The 21,872-nt window shown below is 35.2% G+C and overlaps 1 protein-coding gene across 1 annotated transcript in view; it reads right to left on the reverse strand.

The window, feature by feature from the left end:
- Positions 1–4,554: 4,554 nt before the first annotated feature.
- LOC110442215 overlaps positions 4,555–21,872 on the reverse strand; it is a 44,731-nt gene continuing 27,413 nt past the window's right edge. Inside the window, exons 5-9 of the mRNA XM_021485708.1 lie at positions 18,719–19,070; positions 15,281–15,358; positions 13,533–13,610; positions 13,207–13,248; positions 4,555–11,093 (exon numbers count right to left, since the gene is read on the reverse strand). Of these exons, the coding sequence (XP_021341383.1) occupies positions 4,555–11,093; positions 13,207–13,248; positions 13,533–13,610; positions 15,281–15,358; positions 18,719–19,070 (7,089 nt within the window). The remainder of the gene's footprint in view (positions 11,094–13,206; positions 13,249–13,532; positions 13,611–15,280; positions 15,359–18,718; positions 19,071–21,872) is intronic.

Raw genomic sequence — 21,872 nt, forward strand, 5'->3', positions numbered from 1 at the left:
CTTTACTACAAGCTGACGCTTTGCCCCCATCACCTTCGATTCTTTAACGTTGACAGATGATAACCAAAATCGAATATGGTGTAGAACGTAATATTACCATACTATGGCGTGAAATATATTGTACACATTCTTTTCCCTTCAAAAATGGTAAAGTGTGATATTTGACCAATAACCAACTCAGTCTTCTCAGATGTATAATTCGATATTACTATACCATGCTTAATAGAAACTAAATGTTTACAGGAGTTCGTGATATATCTTGCACATAACCTTTTTTTATGGAAAAAGCGATTACTTTATAACCCAATATTTTGAATGGGGGTATTAAAGAGTTTGATTGCACGACAGAAGAAAACCTATTGGCAATTAGCATTTTCTAATCCTACATTAAAGCCGCATCAAATACTACTTCAAGACATACACAACAGGTGAGTACAATTTTGTTTACGGGTGGAGTGGGCATATATTTTTTATCATCCTACTTTTCTTTAAATTTAGTTGCATTGTTCATTGTAAACAAATGAAACTCATGCTAGTGTATATTGTGCACGCCAAGTCAATTTCAATTTGCCTGTAGCCAGACAATACACATTGGTACAAGGGAAAATGCAGTATATACCATGCCATCATGCAGCCATGCATTTCCATGGGTCTTTAAGCATTGATGTGATACTTTGACAATCATCATTACTAAATTAATTTCGCCGGCTACAGGAAGGTATTCACAAATCTTATATAGAAAACTGGTATAATACAGAAATTCATTTCTCTTCAAACTTTAACACAATTGTTGTTAAAGTTAGCTGAAATATAAACATAATAGAATTTTGTTACCAATATCAACCAAACACATAAGTAGCACTGATATGATAAAATGTTTAAATATATATAGAAGGCAAAGTCTACCTCTATTTTCTCGTTGAACAATCTGTTAATCACAGTGAAAACGTAATATTTTAAACATTCACACAGAAGAAACATAGAACTGTTTAACATAGAGGGAACATATAACTATAAAACTTTGAAGAATCAATTATCTGTTTAGCTAAGGAGAAACTTCATTTGATTAACTTCTAAGAAACATACAATAAACATAGTAGATATATCTTGAAACAATAATCATTTATACATTGTGGACACATACGGACATTCAACCAAGTATTTACATATACGTGTTTACCAAAGTAAAACATTTATCTGTCTAGCAAAGTAGAAACATATATATATATTACATATAATTGATCATAAAACGTTAATGAAACTCGAAACATAAATATATATATAAGTACGTCTCGCCTTCATTAGTAAGTAGGGTTTCCATTAATTGAACTCCCTCAGTTACACTTTTATCTTCATTCATTTGATTGTCTAAATACCTTAACAATCAACATCACCGGGACAGGCTACTGTGAGGAATTGCCGACCTCTATTGTCTGGTTGTAATTAATGAAGATTAAGTCTAGTATAGATAGTTACATTAAGCCTTGCTGCCATGTGTCCCCGTGTAATTGAGTGTCCTTGTTTCTCTTTTATGTCGTAAAAAAGATTGTCTAAATAAATAAACAATTCACTTCACTTTAAAATGCAGCATATTGGAACAAACGACAACCTTATTTGTCTAATAGCACAGACAGATGTCTGAAGAACTGTGCACGTAACTTCTTTGATTTATACATCCTCGTTGAAATTCAGTGTCAATTCCATTTACCAGTAGTGAGTTCATGTAATGTTGTCTTTTTGTTTTATTTTTATCCTCATTTACAAGATTGTCTTAATACATGAAACAATCAATAGTCCCGGAAATTGCTGCATAGTGGAGGCAATGCCTACCTCTACTGTCTCGTTGTGATATCAATGACGGATATGCCTGGTAAAATGTGTACACATAGTTTTCTTTTCATTAATACTTGTCCGGTGAAGTAAAGAACCGTCGTCACCAGGAAATAATGTCTCCATGTATTGAAGTACCTCTGTTTCTCTTTTACCGTCATTTACAAGATTGTCTAAAAAATGAAACAATCAAATTCACAGGATATGCTGCGTCGTGAAGGCAAAGTCTACCTCTATTTTCTCGTTGTTATATAAAAAACGGATACATCTGGCTTAGATGTGAACACATAGTTTTCTTTTCATTAAGACTTGCTCGGTAAAGAACAGTCTCGTCCTCACTTGTTAATAATATCTCCATGAATTGTAGTCTCCATTATAACTTTTGCCTTTATTCAAAAGATTTTCTTAATTTCATAAAACAATCAGCACACTCGGACTTTGCTGAATGGCGGAGGCAACGCCTACATCCATTGTCAACGACGGATACATCTGGCATAGATGTGTACACATAGTTTTCTGTCGATTGATACTTGCTCAGTGAAGTACAGTGTCGCCATATCTAGTAAGTAATGTCCTTGTAGTCTTTCTGTTTCACTTTAACCTTCATTAACAAAATTGTCTAAGTACATAAAACAATCAACATTACCGACATAAGATATATGTTGAAGGCAATGCCTTCATCCATTTTCCTGTTGTTGTATCAATGACGAATACGTCAGAAATAGATGTGTACATAGATGTGTTTTCTGTCCATTTATACTTGCGCGGTGAAGTATAGTCTCGCCCGCACTAGTAAGTAATGTCTCCATGTAAAGTAGTCTTTTTGTTTCACTTTCACCTTCATTTACAAGATTGTCTAAATATATAAAAACTAGAGATTTGATTTTGTGAACGAAAACCTCGGTTTCCCCTTTAACGGTATAAAAGTTACGACCCGGACAAGGTAGTCCTGAAAACTTTGCACGTATACGACCTTTCACTTCGAATTCAAGGTCACAGTGACTTAACGATGATGCAGATATACTGCAAGTTTTATCAGAATATCTTTCAATTAGCAGTTATTTGATCTTATTATCAGAGGAACTGCCTACTGCTAAATTATAAAATGCATATATCAACAAGTTTTAATTGTAATGGGGACCATCACAGAAAACCTCAAAACTGACCTCATAGTCGCAAACGATGCTTGAATAGAGTTTAAAATGTCATCATATACTTGCATACTAAGTTTTAGCATAGACCTTATGACACTTTAAAAAAAATCGAACAAAATAATAAGAAAATGACCACAAAACTAATAATTAACAAAAATCTCCCTACATTCGATGTTAAGTCAAATGCTGAACAACGACTACATATATTGTCCTGTTGTGATATCAATGACGGATACGTCTGGCAAAGATGTGTACACATAGTTTTCTGTCCATTTTCACTTGCTCGGTGAAGTACAGTCTGGCCAAAATGATTATGTAATGTTTCAATATAATGTCGTCTTTCTGTCTCACTTTTACCTTCATTTACAAGATTGTCTAAATACATAAAACAATCAACACCACCGGAATATGCTGAATTGTGGAGGCAATGGTTACCAAAATTGTCCCGTTGTGATATTAATGAGGGATAGGTTTCCAATAGACGCATACACATAGTTTTCTGTCCATAGGCACTTGCTCGGTGAAGTACAGTCTCGCCTGATATCAATGACGGATACGTCTGGCAAAGATGTGTACACATAGTTTTCTTTCCATTTTGACTTGCTAGGTGAAGGACAGTCTCGCCTGCACTAGTAAGGAATGTTTCAATGTAATGTAGTCGAACTGTTTCACTTTTACCTTCATTTACTATTTACAAGATTTTCTAAATACATAAAACAATCAGCACCACCGGAATATGCTGAATTGTGGAGGCAATGGTTACCAAAGTTGTCCCGTTGTGATATCAATGACGGATAGGTTTCCAATAGACGTGGACACATAGTTTTCTGTCCATTTTGACTTGCTAGGTGAAGTACAGGCTCGCCTTATTGAAGTACCTCTGTTTCTCTTTTACCGTCATTTACAAGATTGTCTAAATACATAAAACAATCACCACCACCGGAATATGCTGAATTGTGGAGTCAATGGTTACCAAAATTGTCCCGTTGTGAGATCAATGAGGGATAGGTTTCCAATAGACGTGTACACATAGTTTTCTGTCCATTAAGTCTTGCTCGGTGAAGTACAGTCTGGCCAAAATGATTACGTAATGTTTCCATATAATGTCGTCTTTCTATGTGAACACATAGTTTTCTGTCCATTTTGACTTGCTAGGGTTTCAATATAATGTCGTCTTTCTGTCTCACTTTTACCCTCATTTACAAGATTGTCTAAATGCATAAAACAATCAAAATCACCGGAATATGCTGCTTTGTGGAGGCAATGGTCACCCTCATTTTCCAGTTAAGATATCAATGACGGATACGTCTGGCAAAGATGGGTACACATAGTTTTCTGTCCATAGGCACTTGCTCGGTGAAGTACAGTCTCGCCCTTACTAGTTAGATGTGAACACATAGTTTTCTGTCCATTAAGTCTTGCTCGGTGAAGTACAGTCTGGCCAAAATGATTACGTAATGTTTCCATATAATGTCGTCTTTCTGTTTCACTTTTACCTTCATTTACTATTTACAAGATTTTCTAAATACATAAAACAATCAGCACCACCGGAATATGCTGAATTGTGGAGTCAATGGTTACCAAAATTGTCCCGTTGTGATATTAATGAGGGATAGGTTTCCAATAGACGTGTACCCATAGTTTTCTGTCCATTGAGACTTGCTCGGTGAAGTACAGTCTCGCCCTTACTAGTTAGATGTGAACACATAGTTTTCTGTCCATTAAGTCTTGCTCGGTGAAGTACAGTCTGGCCAAAATGATTACGTAATGTTTCCATATAATGTCGTCTTTCTGTTTCACTTTTACCTTTATTTACAAGATTTTCTAAATACATAAAACAATCAACACCACCGGAAAATGCTGCTATGTGGAGGCAATGGTTACCATAATTGTCCCGTTGTGATATCAATGAGGGACAGGTTTCCAATAGACGTGTACACATAGTTTTCTGTCCATTGAGACTTGCTCGGTGAAGTACAGTCTCGCCCTTACTAGTAAGTAATGTTTCAATGTAATGTAGTCTTTCTGTTTCACTTTTACCTTCATTTACAAGATTGTCTAAATACATAAAACAATCAACACCACCGGAAAATGCTGCTTTGTGGAGGCAATGGTTACCATAATTGTCCCGTTGTGATATCAATGACGGATAGGTTTCCAATAGATGTGAACACATAGTTTTCTGTCCATTTTGACTTGCTAGGTGAAGTACAGTCTCGCCTGCACTAGTAAGTAATGTTTCAATGTAATGTAGTCTTTCTGTTTCACTTTTACCTTCATTTACAAGATTGTCTAAATACATAAAACAATCAACACCACCGGAAAATGCTGCTTTGTGGAGGCAATGGTTACCATAATTGTCCCGTTGTGATATCAATGACGGATAGGTTTCCAATAGATGTGAACACATAGTTTTCTGTCCATTTTGACTTGCTAGGTGAAGTACAGTCTCGCCTGCACTAGTAAGTAATGTTTCAATGTAATGTAGTCTTTCTGTTTCACTTTTACCTTCATTTACAAGATTGTCTAAATACATAAAACAATCAACACCACCGGAAAATGCTGCTTTGTGGAGGCAATGGTTACCATAATTGTCCCGTTGTGATATCAATGACGGATAGGTTTCCAATAGATGTGAACACATAGTTTTCTGTCCATTTTGACTTGCTAGGTGAAGTACAGTCTCGCCTGCACTAGTAAGTAATGTTTCAATGTAATGTAGTCTTTCTGTTTCACTTTTACCTTCATTTACAAGATTGTCTAAATACATAAAACAATCAACACCACCGGAAAATGCTGCTTTGTGGAGGCAATGGTTACCATAATTGTCCCGTTGTGATATCAATGACGGATAGGTTTCCAATAGATGTGAACACATAGTTTTCTGTCCATTTTGACTTGCTAGGTGAAGTACAGTCTCGCCTGCACTAGTAAGTAATGTTTCAATGTAATGTAGTCTTTCTGTTTCACTTTTACCTTCATTTACAAGATTGTCTAAATACATAAAACAATCAACACCACCGGAAAATGCTGCTTTGTGGAGGCAATGGTTACCATAATTGTCCCGTTGTGATATCAATGACGGATAGGTTTCCAATAGATGTGAACACATAGTTTTCTGTCCATTTTGACTTGCTAGGTGAAGTACAGTCTCGCCTGCACTAGTAAGTAATGTTTCAATGTAATGTAGTCTTTCTGTTTCACTTTTACCTTCATTTACAAGATTGTCTAAATACATAAAACAATCAACACCACCGGAAAATGCTGCTTTGTGGAGGCAATGGTTACCATAATTGTCCCGTTGTGATATCAATGACGGATAGGTTTCCAATAGATGTGAACACATAGTTTTCTGTCCATTTTGACTTGCTAGGTGAAGTACAGTCTCGCCTGCACTAGTAAGTAATGTTTCAATGTAATGTAGTCTTTCTGTTTCACTTTTACCTTCATTTACAAGATTGTCTAAATACATAAAACAATCAACACCACCGGAAAATGCTGCTTTGTGGAGGCAATGGTTACCATAATTGTCCCGTTGTGATATCAATGACGGATAGGTTTCCAATAGATGTGAACACATAGTTTTCTGTCCATTTTGACTTGCTAGGTGAAGTACAGTCTCGCCTGCACTAGTAAGTAATGTTTCAATGTAATGTAGTCTTTCTGTTTCACTTTTACCTTCATTTACAAGATTGTCTAAATACATAAAACAATCAACACCACCGGAAAATGCTGCTTTGTGGAGGCAATGGTTACCATAATTGTCCCGTTGTGATATCAATGACGGATAGGTTTCCAATAGATGTGAACACATAGTTTTCTGTCCATTTTGACTTGCTAGGTGAAGTACAGTCTCGCCTGCACTAGTAAGTAATGTTTCAATGTAATGTAGTCTTTCTGTTTCACTTTTACCTTCATTTACAAGATTGTCTAAATACATAAAACAATCAACACCACCGGAAAATGCTGCTTTGTGGAGGCAATGGTTACCATAATTGTCCCGTTGTGATATCAATGACGGATAGGTTTCCAATAGATGTGAACACATAGTTTTCTGTCCATTTTGACTTGCTAGGTGAAGTACAGTCTCGCCTGCACTAGTAAGTAATGTTTCAATGTAATGTAGTCTTTCTGTTTCACTTTTACCTTCATTTACAAGATTGTCTAAATACATAAAACAATCAACACCACCGGAAAATGCTGCTTTGTGGAGGCAATGGTTACCATAATTGTCCCGTTGTGATATCAATGACGGATAGGTTTCCAATAGATGTGAACACATAGTTTTCTGTCCATTTTGACTTGCTAGGTGAAGTACAGTCTCGCCTGCACTAGTAAGTAATGTTTCAATGTAATGTAGTCTTTCTGTTTCACTTTTACCTTCATTTACAAGATTGTCTAAATACATAAAACAATCAACACCACCGGAAAATGCTGCTTTGTGGAGGCAATGGTTACCATAATTGTCCCGTTGTGATATCAATGACGGATAGGTTTCCAATAGATGTGAACACATAGTTTTCTGTCCATTTTGACTTGCTAGGTGAAGTACAGTCTCGCCTGCACTAGTAAGTAATGTTTCAATGTAATGTAGTCTTTCTGTTTCACTTTTACCTTCATTTACAAGATTGTCTAAATACATAAAACAATCAACACCACCGGAAAATGCTGCTTTGTGGAGGCAATGGTTACCATAATTGTCCCGTTGTGATATCAATGACGGATAGGTTTCCAATAGATGTGAACACATAGTTTTCTGTCCATTTTGACTTGCTAGGTGAAGTACAGTCTCGCCTGCACTAGTAAGTAATGTTTCAATGTAATGTAGTCTTACTGTTTCACTTTTACCTTCATTTACAAGATTGTCTAAATACATAAAACAATCAACACCACCGGAAAATGCTGCTTTGTGGAGGCAATGGTTACCATAATTGTCCCGTTGTGATATCAATGACGGATAGGTTTCCAATAGATGTGAACACATAGTTTTCTGTCCATTTTGACTTGCTAGGTGAAGTACAGTCTCGCCTGCACTAGTAAGTAATGTTTCAATGTAATGTAGTCTTACTGTTTCACTTTTACCTTCATTTACAAGATTGTCTAAATACATAAAACAATCAACACCACCGGAAAATGCTGCTTTGTGGAGGCAATGGTTACCATAATTGTCCCGTTGTGATATCAATGACGGATAGGTTTCCAATAGATGTGAACACATAGTTTTCTGTCCATTTTGACTTGCTAGGTGAAGTACAGTCTCGCCTGCACTAGTAAGTAATGTTTCAATGTAATGTAGTCTTTCTGTTTCACTTTTACCTTCATTTACAAGATTGTCTAAATACATAAAACAATCAACATCACCGGAAGATGCTGCGTTGTGGAGGCAATGGTTACCATAATTGTCCCGTTGTGATATCAATGAGGGACAGGTCTCCAGTAGATGTGAACACATAGTTTTCTTTCCATTGGCACTTGCTCGGTGAAATACAGTCTCGCCCTTACTAGTAAGTAATGTTTCAATGTAATGTAGTCTATCTGTTTCACTTTTACCTTCATTTACAAGATTGTCTAAATACATAAAACAATCAACATCACCGGAAGATGCTGCGTTGTGGAGGCAATGGTTACCATAATTGTCCCGTTGTGATATCAATGAGGGACAGGTCTCCAGTAGATGTGAACACATAGTTTTCTTTCCATTGGCACTTGCTCGGTGAAATACAGTCTCGCCCTTACTAGTAAGTAATGTTTCAATGTAATGTAGTCTAACTGTTTCACTTTTACCTTCATTTACAAGATTGTCTAAATACATAAAACAATCAACATCACCGGAATATGCTGCTTTGTGGAGGCAATGGTTACCATAATTGTCCCGTTGTGATATCAATGAGGGACAGGTCTCCAATAGATGTGAACACATAGTTTTCTGTCCATTGACACTTGCTTTGTGAAGTACAGTCTCGCCTGCACTAGTAAGTAATGTTTCAATGTAATGTTGTCTTTCTGTTTCACTTTTACCTTCATTTACAAGATTGTCTAAATACATAAAACAATCAACCTCACCGGAGCATGCTGCATCGTGGAGGCAATGCATACCCCGATTGTCCCGTTGTGATATCAACGTCGGACATGTTTTGTAAATTTGCATGCACATTTCCCTCCTGTTCCCATTGAATGATGGATGTTGGTTTTTGCATGCCACGTGTAACACTGTTACTCTGTCATCCCTTCGTAAAAGGGACATCAAATCGGGTGATTCGAAAAATAGTGCTGTCGTAATTTTCTTAAACATATCACAATTGTTTGTCATCGCAATGTGATGGAACATTGAGTTATTATCCTTATCCCTGTGTTTTCTCAAAATTGGGAAAGTCTGTGCTAGACGCAAGACGATTTGTTCTTTTTCATAAAGACACGCTAGTTGTAACATATTGACATTCTCAACATTGAAGGTTTTGTCGTCTGTTGTTGCATTAGCATATATGCCAAAAGTTATCAGTTTATTCAACAAGACAAGTGACCCCTCTTTTACAACACTGATCCATGTGTTGCTATCAGGAGTAATTCCGTTTTCCAGAAGTTTTAATGCACATTTTTCACTTCCTGATACACATGCTTGATCCAATGCAAGCTTCATTTGAATTGCATTTGATTTGCCTTGTTCTATGAATTTCTGTAATAAAAAACCCTTGTTTGACTTTGCAACGAATACAAAGAAACTGTAGTAGTTGTTTACATTATTCTCATTGGGAGCTGGAAAACCCTTCTTAATTGTAGGCGCGCATTCCTTCGTCGTCCATTGAAAGTAGAAGTCATTTGGTACACTTTCTTGTTTTCCAACCCAAGCAATGAAATTCCGTACAAAGTTTTCATCATCCCATAGTCGCAGTGTGATTAAAATGTCATATTGTTTTGTTTCTCTGGTCTTCAATTCATCCAAAATACGATTATACAAACACTCAATGTATTCATCGCCAATATAAATTGCATTTTCATTACCCTGTAATGTTACTATATAACGCAAATGAGTTATGTTGACATTTCGAAGGAATCCACGGGGTGTGGTTTCTCCGTAGAGGATAGCCACAGCATCTTCCACAACGTCATGGTAAAATGTAAAAGTGTTAGATTCTAACTTCACTAAAGACCCTATCATTGCTTTCAAACCTTCTTTTATATCAAGTTTTGTTTGAACTTCAGGTTTTGTTCCTAAACTTTGGATAGGGTGACCTGAAACATATATTTTAAACGCCAATTTTACAAGTTCATCTTCTTGTGCGTTGGAACTTTCGGGGTCTAACTGACTCTCGGTAACCTTTCCTGTAGCTAATAGAAGGAACAGTAGTGCCGATTGTTTTCTTTTACTAAATCTGTCCCGTATGGCGTGTTTGATGTAAACCAACGGTTTTATAAAATATTCTCTTGGATGGTCATGCATGTCTTCAAGCGATTGAAATATTCTACAACACTCCGGAAAACCAAATGGCAAATCGGATTGCAGGATTTTCGTTTCATCGTCTGTCGATAATTCTACACTTTTCGGCAAATACAATCTCAAAATGTTTTTCTTTTCTTCTGTTTGTAAACTTTGAGAACGACTCAAATCAACGACACACTGTCCGTTACTTAATACATCTTCATGACAAAATAGAGATTCGTGTTCCGCATATACATCGTTTCTGACAGTTAAGATCATGCAATTTGCATCGGTAACTATATGTCCTTCCACAACCGGTACAATAAAGGGGGAAATTTTCTTCCACCATGCTAAATCTTCGTTGTATATAGAGCTATACCCGAAAATATCATCAATGAAAATTGCTAAATTCGCATGACATGATACTATTTCGTCCCAGCTCTTCAGCTCCTTAAGCAGAAGGGGTTTCTTTCTCGGATTAACTGTATCATGTTGAGCTTCGCACTGTTCTTCACGATCACCCATTAGCCAAGCCATTATCTCCATAGCCAGAACGCTTTTACCATCACCACAGTTCCCTTTTATGAGAATCAAGTTAGTTTTTTTCAAGATATCGATTGCAACGCTAAAGGCGTTTGTCTTTATGAATGTAGTTTGCTTCCGTTTCCACTTTATCCAGTTTTCGGTTTGATCTACAAGGAAAAGTAAAGGAAAACTCGCAGTCAAATATACAAACATAGAACTGACTTTTACCTTCTTTAAAGTAGGTCCACCGTCATATGACATCACGATTCGGACGGGTTGTTTCGCAATCTTATTTGTTACAATATGGATCAGTTTTGCCCTTTTTTGTAATTAAACTACATATAATCAGCAAATAATCAAGCTTGTATACATTTTGATACTTTTATGACTCATAGGATATAAAGACTGACAAAATGTTTTATTGTCCGGGAAAATTTGAATGTACCTTTTTAACAAGAAAACACTGACTAGATTAAATTTTACTAACATATAAATGGTTTATGTCCTCACCCCCCCCCCCCCCCCCCCAANAAATATTAAGGATTTTTTTTATGAAGATTTCCTTTCCAGCAAAGTAAGGTATATTTGTCCTCTTCGAGTCATGTTCCTTATGGGTCTTTATTCTAGATACACTAGCTCGAGAAGTACTTTATAACTTATATATGTAGCCACGTTTTTTAAAATGTGATTTTAATTATTTGAATAGCTTAAAAAGTACATGTTTCACGTTTAAATCTCGCGTGAGGAATTATAATAAAACAACTAGTTAATAATACCCAAATTAATAATTAGATATATTGTCTCTTCAAACTGCTTTTTTTATAAAGAAATATATTTTATAAACGCAAATTTATGGAACATTTGTCTCGGCTTAAGGTTGTTTCTTCTAAACGTAGAGGCCTGATGACCCATATGCTCTAGATACCCTGGTTTGAAAACTGATTAGATAGCAATGTGTTGTATTGGCTTTTTGTGCACTATAGACATTGTTTTATCAATTTGAGAAAAAATGAGTTTGATACGCCATTAAGGGAGGACCTACCTTAAACTAATATTCTGAATAATGTCAAAAATGTCAATATTCAAGGCGGCCTCCTTTCAGCCATTTGTTTTCCTAATTAGTCTCGAAGGTAAAACATGCACAACTAGATACCAAGTGGAATCTACATAACAAATTTGAAAAAGACCTCTTCAGTACTTTCTACAAAATACAGATAACACATTTTAGCTGTCAAAATCAAAGATAGCCGCCTGTAATTCATTTTGTTATTCCTATCAGTCTCAAAAGTAAACATGCACAGTAATAGACCAACGGAAACCTGGATATCAAATTTTAGAAAGATCTTAAGTCCTTTCTAGGAAATAGAGGTAACAAGTCTTAACGGTCAAACACAAGATGGCCGCCTGTCGGCTATTTGTATATCTGATCAGTCTCAAATAAAACATACACAACCAGAGATCAAGGGAAATATTCAAATGACATTTGAGAAAAATCTGTCAAGCAGATTTTGAGAAATAGCGATAACAAACTTGAACTCGTAAAATCCAAGACGGATGCCTGGTAGCCATCTTGTTTTTCTGATCGCTCTCAAAAAGTAAAACTGATAGGTAAAAGCTGGATATGAATAACTACGTATAACGATGAGCAAGTAGAACTAGATAACTAGATAACCAGACGGGTATATATATTTAAATACGAAGCTGGTAATTACAATTGATAATTGGCTATGTAAAGTGAAGGATTTTAAACAAAAATGTTTTCCCCAAATGGGCCCGCTCCACTGCCCCAGGGACAAGCCGTTTATACAACACTGAATCCGTTTTGCCAAAAATCCACTTAGCCTTTCAGGACTTGTAGTTTCAAAAGGAAACCTTCATAGGCGAACTCCGACCTACAGTATAAGCTTACCTGACCTTCAGACCAGGTTGGCTATAAATGCGATCACCCATCACCTCAATAAGATACCGACCAAACATCATTGCTCTCGGTCACCGTGCTTTTAAGAAGAAATTGTTTTTGTTTGTTTAACACACTTAACCTCTATGACTATGAATGTGGTTCGAGATATATAAATTTGGCAAGCTTAAAAGCCCTGTCGCCGAGTAATGTATCTCAATTGCCTTGCGGTAAGTCGTTTCTCCAGCAAGATATATTGCCAACATCATGACCCTATGCGTTATGGTTCTTGAAAGAAGCAATTAAAACACACGGACGGAACATACGCCAGACTCAATGAAAATCTGTTAGACGTACATGCAGTGATATTTTGTAAAACTTACCGATCATTTTCCCCCGTTTGTCAACATCTATGGTTCTTTCTTCTGGAAAATATATAACGGAAGATAATTGAAGTATTTTTCCATGCAAATTCGATCGTCATGCATTATTTAGTTAAAACAAAATTATTTTATGGAATGTGTGTGAGCAATCAACATTTTTCATAAATATGGAGGATTAGTATCATTTGTCCTGTGTTATATTTGTTGAAGAGAATTAAGCTAATTTCGCATTTAACATATCGTTAGTATCACTGATGATAAAATCAAAAACAAATGAGTGTACAATATGTTGAAGCCTTTTACAGATTTGATATGTGTGTACTTACTTGGTCTTGTAGACTCATGCAGTTCAGAAAACATGTCTTCCTCTTCTTTTGCAAAGCGTGTGTTATGCTCTGATCTAGCTGTAAGAGAAATAATATAAAATATCACAATATATTATATAATACAGGATGTTTCCATGCAATATTGCCGTTCAATTTAAACAACGTACAATAAACATGCAAATGAGTCTGGCCACCTTTGGAATCAAATCACATTCCTACGCACTACAACTTCTGTAAACAACGGTTGTCTAGTTACAGGATATACATAAACAACTATTCTCACAGCAACACAAATCAACACAAAGAGAATCCTGGATACTTCACACAATTTCAACAGCTGAAGGCTTAAATTCCACTTCAACTTATCTGACACACACGCAATCAGTGGCGACCACGTGTAACTGGTCATCTTCACCAATGTTCAAGGTTCATGGCGGATTACAAAGTACATTTTCTGGCTCAGTGACAGGCCGAAGCATCGAGTTTCAATTTTACCTAGGTCACCCTCCCAAGAAACGCGCCCGTATTATTGAAAGTGACAGTAACTTCCAGTACCTGTACACATTCTCCTGACTCGTATAACAAATATAGCTATGTACATATTGAAGATTCATCGTGAGTGTTGTATAAATTGGCATAAAACTGAAGTAATTTCAAAAGTCAGATTGGCTTAGGTAATTTGTTTGAAGAAATTGGATATGTTTGCTACCATTTTATCTGGACAGTTATATAGGGTTTTATTAAAATGTTAATATGATCGTAGTACAACAGCTATATAAAAGAACAAATATCATTTTAGCAGTATCTTATTGTCCAGGTAAAAAATAAGAACATAATTATAACGGTAAACAGGTTTTGTTTTGCTTTCATGAAGATTTAAGTGACAGGTGAATAAACAAAATAACTATGCTTCACAAACCAGATATGTCATGGTAGATATTGTAACGTTTTTTTCACATGTTATGATTATTGTTCATTATTGTGGTTGGTATAGTCAAACTTTCAACAAGATGGAGACATGTTCTATTTGTTGTTCATTGTTATGGTTCGTATAGACAAACTTTCAACAAGATGGAGACATGTTATATTTGTTGTTCGTTGTTATGGTTCGTATAGACAAACTTTCAACAAGATGGAGACATGTTCTATTTGTTGTTCATTGTTATGGTTCGTATAGACAAACTGTCAACAAGATGGAGACATGTTATATTTGTTGTTCATTGTTATGGTTGGTATAGACAAACTGTCAGCAAGATGGAGACATGTTATATTTGTTGTTCGTTGTTATGGTTGGTATAGTCAAACTTTCAACAAGATGGAGACATGTTCCATTTGTTGTTCATTGTTATGGTTCGTATAGACAAACTGTCAACAAGATGGAGACATGTTATATTTGTTGTTCATTGTTATGGTTGGTATAGACAAACTGTTAAACAAGATGGAGACATGTTATATTTGTTGTTCATTATTGTGGTTGGTCTATACAAACTGTTAAACAAGATGGAGACATGCTATATTTGTTGTTCATTATTGTGGTTGGTATAGATAAAATGTCAATAAGATGGCGAACCTTTAACAGATAGGCCGGGAAACTCCGTCTTTCTACTTCAGTTGAATGTGTATATATGTTAAAGATGTATAATTTGTGGGCATGTAAAATATCGTTAGTATCACTGATGATAAAATTTAAAAAAAGTAACTGTACAATATGTTGAAGCCTTTTACAGATTTGATATGTGTGTACTTACTTGGTCTTGTAGACTCATGCAGTTCAGAAAACATGTCTTCCTCTGCTTGTGCCAAGCGTGTGTTATGATCTGATCTAGCTGTAAGAGAAAAAATATAAAATATCACAATATATTATATAATACAATATTGCCGTTCAATTTAAACAACGTACAATAAACATGCAAATGAGTCTTTTCACCTTTGGAATCAGATCACATTCCTACTCACTACAATCTCTGTAAACAAAATGATTGTCTAGTTACCGGATATACTGTTTGCATTGATTGCAGAGGCACGGGCTTTACCAAATATTTCATCCATAAACAACTATTCTCACATCAACAAAAATTAACACAAGGAGAATCCTGGATACTTCACACAAATTCAACAGCTGCAGGTTTAAATTCCACTTCAACTTATCTGACACACACGCAATCAGAAGGTGCCGACCACGTGTAGGTTCATGGCGGATTACAAAGTACATTTTCTGGCTCAGTGACAGGCCAAAGGATCGAGTTTCAATTTCACCTAGGTCACCCTCCCAAGAAACGCGCCCGTGTTATTGAAAGTGACAGTGACTTCCAGTACCTGTACACTTTTTAATAGCGCCGACTTCGATGTGTATTAATTTCGTAAACTCTAGGCCTATGGAATGCTTTTAGTTTAAAAAAATCATTATGAATGTTTTTATGACAATTATTAAAACATTGTTGATAAAAAAAACCTAAATTATAATTTAAAAGCTTTTCAGAAAGATGTTTCTGAAATTATTTTTTTTGTGGCGCAAAGCGCTTCAAACATAATGCATGTAATGCGTCCTGGACACAGACTCGTTTCATATAAAATTAATTAACTCGTTTAAAAAATTAAATATTACATGAACACGCGTGTCGAATTCTCTATATATGGTATACCGAGAAATGTTCGCCCCGATAACTCAATCGCCCGATTTATACTGATAGCGATAAGCAGTGCAAGGCTTACTGCAATGGCCAAACTGATACTGGGCTAATATGGATTTCACCAGTGGAAGATATAGGGTAGGATAATGTTTTACTATGGATTTCACCAGTGGAAGATATAGGGTGGGATAATGTTTTACTATGCGATAGTTTTTGCGTAAAAAGAAATAGAATAAATTAATACAATGTACAATTAATAACCACTGCTTAAATTCGACGAATTTTATTCTGTATTTGTTCAATCGGACATCTTTGACAGAATTCTGTTAAAGAATGTTATTGGTATAATAACACATTGGTATAACACATTTACATTGTGTATAGCACCCCATCGCTTCGAATAATACGGTCAATAACTTGAATCAAACGCTATATTGCCTAACATTGTTACATTATATGCTGGTTCGTAAACCGCCGATTGGTTTTTTAATGTTTCACAGAATTGTGGCAACAGTACATTACACTATCACCATTTAATTGTATTGTAATCACCGAGCTCACTCGTTTCTATTTTTTCATCAGTTTGCGCTTTGTCTTTATTTACCTAATTGATATTGGTTTTGTATTCTATTAGATTCAACAACACAAACAAAAGGAAAATCACTTTAAGCATATGACAATGAAGCAAAACAAATAGAAAGGTATTTTGTAGCGAACGTTTTTACATTGAATTGAACTGAATTTGCTGTTTTAACAGAAGAAAAAGAAGAAGATAAAAAAATAGGATAAGACAAGAAAGAATGAAGGAAATGGTGTCTTTAGACATGACACTGGTTTACTATAAGTTCAGTTGTATGAAATGAATGTGAAAAGACATATATTTACAATCATAACCAGGGATAACAAACATTTCCCCTTCTATATCATGATTGATATTTTTGCTATGTGATATGCAATAATCTATCCAATGTCTTCCATTTCTTCAGATAAATGTCACTTTTACCTATATCAATATGTTTTTGAGTATTATATATTTCCTTAATTAATTTTATAAAGCTTTATAACTCGAATTATTAAGTTATCTACGTTGCTTTTTGTCAATCACAGAGACAAAAGATAAAACGCTTTATAAAAAGCAAATGGGATTAATAGCAAATCTAATCAAAATTCGAAATTTTTTAAGCATACAATTTTTACAAGTATTACAATGAAATAATAAAGATAATCAACAAGGCCTATTTTAAAAAAGATAATTTAGTAGTTAAGATATGGTTATTAATTCTAATCTGAGGCCATTGCAATGTTGTATTTCGGGTAACTTTAAAGGAAATTCTTTAGATTTATCTCCATATTTCATCGTTAAAATAAAAAAAAAATCATCCTTTTTTATTCTTCCCATTGTGATTAAATTATTTGATCATTTTACTTTATAATTTTTTTTTATTCCCTTTTCTCTTTCGAAATATATATTTCCAAATTAATAGGTAAATAAGGAAAGTATATATTCATATTAAGGATATCTTCCAGCGAAATTATTTTTCTTATAAAGTGTATGATCTGTTTTCATGTTAAATTTCTATTTTATAAACTGTGTTAGGCAAAGAAACAGGCCTTCAATTCTTTCAAAAACTGACTGGGTTTATCTTCCTTGGGTAGACATGTTATAATTCCCTGTCTTTGGGTCACGGAGAGTTTACCATGATTAATCCATAGTTTAATGATCTCACAACATAGTTACCTAATTGTCCCCAAAAACATTTTTAAAATTCAACAGTAAAACCATTAGTCCCTGGACTTTTATTGTTTCATATTTTTTAAAATACGGGAAGTTTCATCAAAAGAAATATTGCCTTCTAAAATCAAAGATTCAGTCTTGTTTAGGTTAGGAATATGATTTACATCAATATCTAAAAAACTCATCTTAATCAGTTTCTTCAATATCACCACACTAGAAAAATAACGGTTCATAGAAACATTTAATTTCATTAAAATATCCTCCTGTTCCCTAATACTTTCACAATTTTTTTCTTTACCAAACATCGGGAATTTTTTGAAGTATCATTTATGTTTTATGATATTGAAAAAAAATAAACTGGTTTTCTCCTTCCTATTCACACTTAGCTTTTGAGCGAACAAATATACTTCCCGTTACTTTATGTCGCCTTATATTTTCTAATTCTGCTTTTTTTCCTTTTTTTTCGACTTGTTCGAAATGTATGTTGTCAATGGATTCTAGTGACTTAATTGATTCTATAAGAATATCGTTTGGTTTGTTTTGCTGCTTAAGCTTGTACAACGAGAATGATATTGTTTTACCGCTATTTTCTTATAAAAGGGTTTCTAGAAAAAGCAGGTCATCAATTTGAAATTGGATCTCGCTAGCAGGAATATTTTTAGCCGAATATTTTAATGGTAATATATACACGTTGACAAATAATTGTCAATCAAAGATGAAGCGCGGTTCATAAAATATGTAGGCAAGTTGAATGCGTTCATACCAGTATGAACACAATTAAAAATGTCTTTCATTCCCTTAATGAAATGTATTCCTCTAACCTTCGGACTTTAGAGCGGATATCTTCAGCTTGATGTCTTTAATGGCTGTTGTAGCTCTTCTGACTATATCGCCGGCACGCACGTCTGTGGAGTCGACAACTTCTAAGAGGACACTGTACTCTCCGTGCTTGATGATATCCTTACGAAGAAGGCTCTCACAGATATGGCCTACAAAAGTCACATCTGAACCGTGTGTTTCGCGTCTCGTAAGATGTGGAGTCAGACCATTTCGAAACAGATCCCAAGTTTCCGATAACATTGGTGAAATATATCCGTGTATTTTCTTTATCATATCTGCGTGTTGCTTTCGTATGTCTATTTCCATTTTTTGTATTTGATCAGCTCGTTGTGACTGAAATAAAGGAATCATTTAATTGAATACGTATATACAGTTTTGACCGTGCTTAACTCATCTTCGGACACTCATTGTTCGTTCTTCATGCTAATTCAACTTTCATCTAGAATTGTTATTACACGGAACTGATATCTTAAAGGTCACATGCTACATCATATATATTTTTATTCTATTGAACGTAACAAAATATTTCAAAACACATTATTTTGCCTGTATTGTAAGATCGTTTTATGCTGGAACAAAAGCCCCAAAGGTTCACCAGAGTTATGTAATGTAGTTATTTTTCATTGTTAAAATTTCACTTTTACACGTTCATCATTCCTTTGTTATATCAAATGTTAAATGAAGACGAATCTGACAAACATTGCTGAAGGTGTACATGTAGTCATGTCAATATTTAAATAATCAGATTGTCCTCTTTAGAGCCCTGACCCTCCACCCCCTTGAAAGGCTACAACCTTCATTCACTACAAAAGTAACAAAATGCCTAGTTTATTATATTGCAACCAGAATATATACCTTGGATGGGGTGTATCTCTGAGTGCCAAGATTTTTAATTTACCTGTAGGGCAACTTGTTTTGATAGGGGTTAGACAGGTAGTCTTTTTCTTAAAAAAGTGTCCGAGGTCCAACAGGTGAATCTACCTGTAAAACTTACCTGCGGGAACTCATGATCAAGTACATGTATCGTGCATGTAATACATATATTCACATATACAATATTTTGTAAACTTATTATTTATTTTACGAATAAAATATATAGAAAGCAACAAGACGGTAAGACAGTAAAACGTAAGAACAAGAGGGATTTTATAGAAGAAAATGCTAAGATGATTGGTCTTAAGATCAATTAAAAAAAGACAAAGTTAATGTACCTCATCAAAGAAAGATTGCCTGCCATATTTGTAGAAGGGAACAACTGACCACAGTAGACTCCTTTAATTACCTAGGAAGTTGTAGAACACGGAAAGTGGTGCAGAAAGAATTATATTTCTGTGTCGTTCGATGGAACTTTAAATGACATGCACCACGAGACACAATTCTTAGCCAATCTGCACGCGACAATTCGCTGTTCCAGTTATTGAACAAATTTGTGCAGACTGTCGGTAAGGCGGAAATATTTAGCGTTAAATATAATTTGCAAGCTAAAAAATATAAGCATTGAATGACACACCATTGCAAAGCAAACAAATCATAATACGCGTTGTTTGTTTGCGAAGCTGTGTCATTCAAACATATCATAAATGCTATACAAAAATAGTTCAATGCTTAAAAAAAGGCCAGAATAGGAAAAGCTTGATCACCATTCGTTATGAAAAGTTCTTTTTACACAACTAGAAAAAAATCTATGTGACGTTTTGATTTTATTGGTTGTGAAAAAAGAACTTCTCATAATCCATACTTACCAACCTGAAGAAAATGTTTAGAAATAGATCAGCATTCATTAGATTAGGCAACATCTGGAAAACAACAGACTTTTCAAAAAAGACCATGCTCAAACTTTATAACAGCTGTGGACTATCTGTGCTCCTATATGACTATATTCTGGTCAAAAAAAATCTCCAGCAAACACCTGCATGAGATCACGAACACCAAGGACATGGAAACTTTGGTGCTGTATCGCTCACCTGGTTATTTAAGCAATCATGGCACATTATTAACATTTGCTCTGCAATGCCAATTTGTAACCACTTTAGACATGTAGGGTAATAACTTGGAAGCGTTACTATGGAGACTTTATAATTCATAAAGAATTAAGGTTGTTACTATTAATAGCACATTAGTTGGGTTGGAGATAAAAAAGTATGTGATGGCTGTTCATTTGTCGAATTGTCTTTTAAATTTTACTATGAGTAGTATTTGATACTAGCAATTCTGGAACTGCAGAAGAAGATTTTTGAAATTCGCCTCCTTTTCGACCCCTAACTCAGCCTCCTAGGGGGAGGGGCTCACACGATTTATACCAGCAGACCCTCCTCCAATAATTAGTATTTCTCTCAAATATGAACAAATTATTTTCAAAACAATGGTAGATATGGCCGGTCATGTCTATTTCATACATAAACTATACTCAATTTCACCCCCTCCTCAGGGGCAAACAGGGGCCCTGAGAGACATGACAATAACAAATTGTATAAACCACCCGAAGGCCTTTACAGCTATGGGTAGTATTCGTTTCTAGCATTTCTAGAACGGGAGAATTTTTTTTTTGAAATTTCCCTTAATCCCCCCCCCTCTTTTCGGCCTTTAACTCAGCCTCCTAGGAGGGCAGGCTTACACGATTTATACCAGCAGACCCTCCTCCACTAATGAGTATTTCTCTTAAATATGAACAAATTATTTTCACACCAATGGAAGATATGGCCGGTCATGTCTATTTCCTATATAAACTATACTAAATTTACCCCCTCCTCAGGGGCAAACGGGGGCCCTGGGAGACATGAAAATCACAAATTTTATAAACCACCCAAATGCCTTTACAGCTATGGGTAGTATTTGATTCTAGCATTTCTAGAACTGGAGAAGAAGATTTTTGAAATTTCCCTAAATTCCCCCCTTTTCGGCCCCTTATTCAGCCCCCTAGGGGGGGCAGGCTCACACGATTTATATCAGCAGACCCTCCTCAACCAATGAGTATTTCTCTTAAATATGAACAAATTATTTTCAAAACAATGGAAGATATGGCCCATCATGTCTATTTCCTATATAAATCACAAATTTTATAAACCACCCAAATGCCTTTACAGCTATGGGTAGTATTTGATTCTAGCATTTCTAGAACTGGAGAAGAAGATTTTT

The sequence above is a fragment of the Mizuhopecten yessoensis genome, unplaced genomic scaffold, assembly GCF_002113885.1.
Source record: "Mizuhopecten yessoensis strain PY_sf001 unplaced genomic scaffold, ASM211388v2 scaffold716229, whole genome shotgun sequence".
Classification (NCBI taxonomy): Eukaryota; Metazoa; Mollusca; class Bivalvia; order Pectinida; family Pectinidae; genus Mizuhopecten; species Mizuhopecten yessoensis.